Here is a 6,000-nt window from a genome sequence, read left to right on the forward strand (position 1 = left end):
TTCTCTCCTTAAATGGAGCGACTGGACACAAACTGGCCCTGGAAGTGTGGAGTGAATGTCACCAGGTACTTCATGGTTTCCTGCAGTTCACAAGCAAAGCAGTCATTTCTGTGAAACACAAGTGACACACAATTGCTCTCCTAAAACGATGGCCACATTAACAGGGTCCTTATGCCAGTTCCTATTACACCACAGCAGTGGTGACTCACAATCAATGATAAGTCTATCTTACATACAGCTGCTGTCAAGCTCCTCCCATATAGGCCATTTCTTAGCCTTCATCGCTTACACACTTAAAACGTGCATGCCACAACCTGGGACGGACAAATCTGAACTCAATAAAGAGATGATCCAAAAGTATCATCGAATAAGCTCTCGACGTGATGGTTCTTTATGACCTATGTGACAACTTTATAAGCAGGTTCCAACAATGTGAAGGCACTTCAAAAAGCCCACAGAAAATGAAATTAAAGGTTGATTTGGGTGCAAAACATTTTTTGAAAAGTATGTATACTCTTTTCATAATACGCATTCCCCATCAACTATGTGAAGAACCCTCATACAATCCAGGGAACATTTTATGTCAAGAAGTTTCCTCAAGGGCAGAGCGACAACTTTTTTGGCAAATAACTATTTTCAAACTTCCATAAGGAGCCTTAAAGTGACGTCGAGAGGACAGAATCTAGGCGGATTTGAGCGTGGACGTGCAAGTGGCCGGATTTTGCGTAGCTAACAAACAGCTCTGCACTGCTCAGCCTACATTCCTGAGAAAACAACACGCGACAGTCCGCCCTGGGTATCTGCACTGGAAAGCCTTAAACATCCAAATCTCAGTAAATTCCTTCCAGTAATCCTGAGTTTCACAGAACTAGCAGCAGTTTCCGGATTATCTAGGCAACAACTCCGTTCTTATCATGAGCTCGGACCCTCGGCCGAGCCTCAACCTGATGAAAGGCAGTGCAAGGCGCACAAGCACACAGCTGGGTCCCCAGAGCAGGGAGAAAGGGAATGGCAATCCCAAAAACTTCCCACGGCTCGGCTGTCAGGGGAAACGGGCCTTCTTACTGACTCCACAGCAAAGGCCCTGGGGCCAGCTCTGGTCCAGGGTACTGACCCTCTCCGCCCAGCTCCTGCTGGACTTCCACGGTAGACACCTCCTCCTCTCAGTACTCAGCTCAAATGCCACCTCCGCAGAAGGGGGTCACTGTCCTGACCACCCCCCTAAAGCACCTCTGCCAGCTCCGGCCCTTCTGTTTTCGCACCAGGATTTACTGGTGTTCGCTTATTCTCTTATCTACCTATGCTGTCTGCTCTGGCAGAGTTTTGTCCGTCCTATTCACAACCCACTGCCAGACACAGCAGCCATTCGATACATATTTGTTGAATGGTTAAAACTGAAAGCCAGGGCACTGCTGCTGGCATCAACTACCAAAGCCTTTGGCGACCTATAAGCCAGGCGTCTCTTCCTGTCATCGTGGGTCCTGTTCAACCAGCAAATATTTACTGAACATCTGCTATGCGCCAGGCACTGCTGCAGCTACAAGGGACAACAGGGGATGAATCAGACGAGTACGTTTGCTCTGTAGCCCCCGTAGCCCACGGGACAGCCCGGAAAAAGCAGAGGTCTCGTCCACCACAAGGCATTAGGACGCCCGGGACAGCCGGGTCACCGTCTGCATTCCTTCCTTGCTGGAGAGCGCGACGGGACGCCCCCAAGGAAAAGCAGACGTCCTCCGGCAGCCTCTCCCAAAGCCAGCCTCAGGGGTCTCCCGACACCTGCCCTGCTCACCTGGGGGCACCCCAACCAGCAGAGCCCAGGTAAAGCAAGCTCTTAGGGCAGGGGCCACCGGCTCTGAGGGCTTGGAGGTGGCGCGGGGAGGAACCAGGAAGCAGGACGCGGAGTCGTGGCAAGAGCCCTGAGCGGGGAGGCTGGAGAAACAGGCTCGGCTGTCACCAACTTGCTAGGTGACCTTGGGCCAGTCCCGAGCAGCCCGGCGTCAGCTCCCCCGGGGGGATCCCCAGGAGCAGGCCGGGAGGGTGGGATTCGGGGTCAGGGGACGCGGAGGCCGGGAGGCCGGGCAGGGTAACGGCCGGCGTAGGGAGGCCGGCGCGGGGCGGCTCACCCACCGAGCGCCACCTGGCAGGCCCTGCGCAGCTGGGAGTGCTGGGGCCGCTTCACCTCCTTGTCGGCTAGGATCTTCTCCAGGGCCCGGGACACGAACATGCTCTTGGTCTGGCTCTCCTGCATGGCCCCGGCCCGGCGGGGGCTGGCAGCCCCGCGGGCGCGCGGCACGAGCGAGAGGACGGGCAAGCGAAGCTACGGGCCCGGCGTCCCAGCCGGCACTGGCCGCGTCCGTGCGCGCCGCCCCGTCAGGAAGCGACGCCGCGGCTCCACGGCGCCGCCATGTTGGAGCGCGTCACGTGACCACGTGACTGGCAGGGCCGCTACGGCCGCCGCACGTCCGTCGACCCCGTGACCCGCAGGGGCGGGGGGCTGGGCGGGGCCTTGGGCGGGGCCAGGTGGGCGACCAGGGGCGGGGCGAGGGCGGGAGGGGAGCCGGAGAGAAAGGGAGGCGGAGATGCGGGTGAGAGGTGAGGTCGGAAGGGGCTGGCAGGCACCTGAGCGTGGAGGTGGTGGGGTCAGAGGTAAGGAGGAAGGGGAAGAGTTGGTGCGAGATGGCAGAGCAGCCAGAGGAGGGGTGAGGGCGAGAGCGGAGGGTGGAAGCGAGCTGGGGCGTGAGAGCAGGTGTGGGGAAAGGGGAAGCGAGCGGCTTAGAAGATGTTAGGGCCCGTGCTTTAGGGCAGTGGCTAAGCGGCTGCGTGGGACGCCCACACCCCACATCGGAGTGCCTGGCGTGGAGTCCTGGCTCCGCTTCGGAGCCAGCTTCCCGCTCCTGCGCCTCGGGGGCAGCCGGCGGTGAAACACTTGGGGGCCCTGCCACCCCCATGGGAGACCAGGATGCGGTTCCTGGCTCCTGGCTCCGGCCTGGCCCAGCGCAGGCTGCGGCGGGAATCTGGGGAGTGCACCCGCAGAGGGAAGGTCTGTGCCTCTCTGCCTCTCCTTTTCTTACGGAGCGGGTGAGGTAGTTAGGGAGGAAGTGAGTGAAGACTTAGGACAGGTGAAGGGGGAGGAGTCAGGAGGTGGGGAGGAAGAGAGGGCAGGGGGTGGGGAGTTCAGGAGTGGAGAAAGAGGATGGGGAGGAGGAGGAGGGGAGATGGAGGTGGCAGCACTTTCCACGCCCAGCCCCACCCACACCGCCCTCCTGCACCGCAGTGCAGCCGATGGCACGGGCTGCCCCGTCCCTGACCCCTGCCTGTGCAGAGCCACGGCTGTGCCAGTGCTGCCTTGCTCTGGAACTTAACCCACTCCGCTTCATAACCCTGGGCTTCCCCACAGTGCAGTGCACCGGGCCAGGCGGGTTAAGGGGCTGTCGGACAGGGGAGGAGTCGGAGATGGCCAGTGTCACTCGGTCTGTGCCGGAGGCGAGAAGTCAGACCCTCCGGCCCCAGGTGGGCTAACATTCCACCCCACGTAAGAAGATGACGATGCAACAGCCATTACTGATGTCCCCGGGCCCACCTCCTCCCATGCTGCCGCCTCCTCCCGGGAGCCATGGGGCCCGGGGCTCGCTCCAGGACGGCTGTCTTTCCTGGCAGCCTCAGGAGCGTCCGTGATCCATGCTGACTTGCTCCGGTCCAGCCCAACGTGCCAGGGAGGCCCTGCCTGACCACCTTGTCCACAGCACTTCCTGGCATGTTGTGGCTTCACTAGAGTGAGGTCTTGGAGGGGCAGGCTGCACCCCCAGGGCCCTGTCCAGAGCCAGGCAGACTGGTTCATGGCCATGAATCCCAGAAGTTCCACGACTCCGAAGGTGACTTTGTAGCTCCTCCCAGCAAGAGGCGGCGTCCACTTCACCCCCTTGAATCTGGGCTGGCCCTGGCCTCACCTTGCCCACAGAATGTGACGGCCCTGAAGCTGCACAAGTCCCAGAGCCTCGGCGTCAAGAGGCCCGGCCCAGCGCTCCCTGTGCTCCCTGGGTGCTGTGCAGTCCTCAGAAGCTGCCTCGCAGGAAAGAGCAGGGGAGAGTGCGCGGTCCCCAGCAGCTCACCAGCTGGAGTGAACTGGGCCAGCCCCCAGAAGAGCTGCTCGGCCAGCCCCCGGGAGAGGGGGAGGAATGAATCATTATTTTGAACCAGTGCAGCGGGGGGTAATAGGGCCCTGGGACACCTTCGACCCTTGTGTGATGAACGAGCAAAGGAGCGAATGAACAAATGTGTGAAATTCCCAGAAAAGTGCAAAGGTGCAGTCTGCTGAGTAGTAAGTTTCTGTTAGAGCGAGAGCGAGCGAGCGAGCGAGAGAGAGAGATGGATAGGGAGAGGATGGATAGGGAGAACTCCCGCTGGCTGGCTCACTCCTCGACGGCCCACAATGGCAGGGGCTGGGCGGAAGCGCTCCTTTGAGCCAGGAACTGGATTCAGAACCCAGCCACCCAGGGCCTGCAGCGGCAGGAAGCTGGAGTCAGGAGCCAGGAGAGGAAGTGGAACCGGGGCAGTCTGACGTGGGGCACAGGTGCTGCCATGGGTGTCCTAACCACTTGGCCGAATGCCTGCTCCCACCCTCCACCCCCCAGCTGTTTTCTGGGGGACAGGGAATGAACGAGTTTCACGCCCGGCAGCGAGGCCAGACCAGGTCCCCGCCCTGCTGAAAACTCGCCAGCGGACCTCGTCCACCCAGGAGGATGCTCTGCGTGTCGCCCTGTGACCAAGGGTGACGGGGCCCTGCCGACTTCTCTGCCCTCATTGTCCTCCAGCTACTTGGGATTCCTCCTGGTCTCACCAGGGTTTGGTCCATTCACGTCCGTCCCTGTCTGCTTCTACCCGAAGGCAGTGCCACCCCCAGGGGCGTCTTCATTCTCAGAAGAGAAGAGGTCAGGGAGGTTGGACAAGGCCCTGCAGAGAGCCAGAGAAGCCCAAGGAACCCACGCTGACACCCGGAAGTCGGCGTTCCTGGGGACAACAACACTTTGCACTCAGGACCCCGCTCTGCCTTACACATAAACTCGGTGTTCTTTGCACAGCTTTAAAACCATGTTTGTCTGGGACCGGTGCTGTCGCGTAGCGGGTAAAGCCGCTGCCTGCAGTGTCGGCATCCCATATGGGCACCGATTAGAGTCCCGGCTGCTCCACTTCCGATCCAGCTCTCTGCTATGGCCTGGGAAAGCAGTGGAAGATGGCCCAAGTGCTTGGACCCCTGCACCCATGTGGGAGACCCAGAGGAAGCTCCTGGCTCCTAGCTTTGGATCGGCGAAGCTCCGGCCGTTGTGGCCATCTGGGGAGTGAACCAGCGGATGGAAGACCTCTCTCTCTTTCTCTCTGCCTCCTGGCTTCTACTCACTTCTTCACATCTTCTCATGTAATTGCACCTGAGCATTTATGTATTGAAATAAAACCTGAAAAATTATACATTTCAGTCCCTTTGTTTCACCTTTTCAGGTCATTCTTTTATCAAAACTGTGTGTAGGAAGATTTTATCTTCTATGAATTTCCTTTCAGAACCCTTAACATGTGGTGTCTACTGGGGTTGCACAGCCCTCTAGGACAGAAGGAGGGGGCTCAACTGGGGTCCTTCTACCAGCAGTGGCAGGAGGGAACCTCTGTGTTTCCATGAAAGGCACAATACGGTCCCCAGGCATGTCACTGTCCAGGCAATGTAGCCCCATCAACAAGCAAGATGGAGACGGGGCCCGTATCCGTTCTCTTTCTGAATGACGGCAATGCGGATTCTGACCATCCACTATCGCTTGGAATAAGAACCACACTTCTGGCCGGCGCCGCGGCTCACTAGGCTAATCCTCCGCCTTGCGGCGCCGGCACACCGGGTTCTAGTCCCGGTCGGGGCGCCGGATTCTGTCCCGGTTGCCCCTCTTCCAGGCCAGCCCTCTGCTGTGGCCAGGGAGTGCAGTGGAGGATGGCCCAGGTGCTTGGGCCCTGCACCCCATG

General features: G+C 59.5%; 1 protein-coding gene and 1 long non-coding RNA gene across 8 annotated transcripts in view; one reads left to right on the forward strand and one right to left on the reverse strand.

Moving 5' to 3' along the window:
* ARFGEF2 (ARF guanine nucleotide exchange factor 2) overlaps window positions 1-2,435 on the reverse strand; it is a 116,311-nt gene extending 113,876 nt beyond the window's left edge. For 4 of the 6 annotated variants that reach the window (XR_016215797.1, XM_051844942.3, XM_051844941.3 and 1 more), the window contains exon 1: window positions 2,128-2,435. Coding sequence is in view for 4 of the 6 variants with exons in the window: in XM_051844942.3 (XP_051700902.2) it covers window positions 2,128-2,248 (121 nt within the window). In the remaining 2 variants the exon portion in view is untranslated. The remainder of the gene's footprint in view (window positions 1-2,127) is intronic. The other 2 variants (XR_016215798.1, XM_051844943.3) reach the window with 1 other exon arrangement.
* Window positions 1,568-5,461, forward strand: LOC127490935 (uncharacterized). 2 transcript variants are annotated; one of them, XR_011379846.2, is made up of 2 exons: window positions 1,568-1,818; window positions 4,885-5,461. It is a non-coding gene; the product is annotated as an uncharacterized LOC127490935 (long non-coding RNA). The 2 variants fall into 2 exon arrangements; XR_011379847.2 differs by lacking the exon at window positions 1,568-1,818 and adding an exon at window positions 2,552-2,646.
* The last annotated feature ends 539 nt before the right edge of the window (window positions 5,462-6,000 follow it).

The sequence above is a fragment of the Oryctolagus cuniculus genome, chromosome 11 (genome assembly GCF_051225735.1).
Source record: "Oryctolagus cuniculus isolate XC-2025 breed Fujian yellow rabbit chromosome 11, ASM5122573v1, whole genome shotgun sequence".
Classification (NCBI taxonomy): Eukaryota; Metazoa; Chordata; class Mammalia; order Lagomorpha; family Leporidae; genus Oryctolagus; species Oryctolagus cuniculus.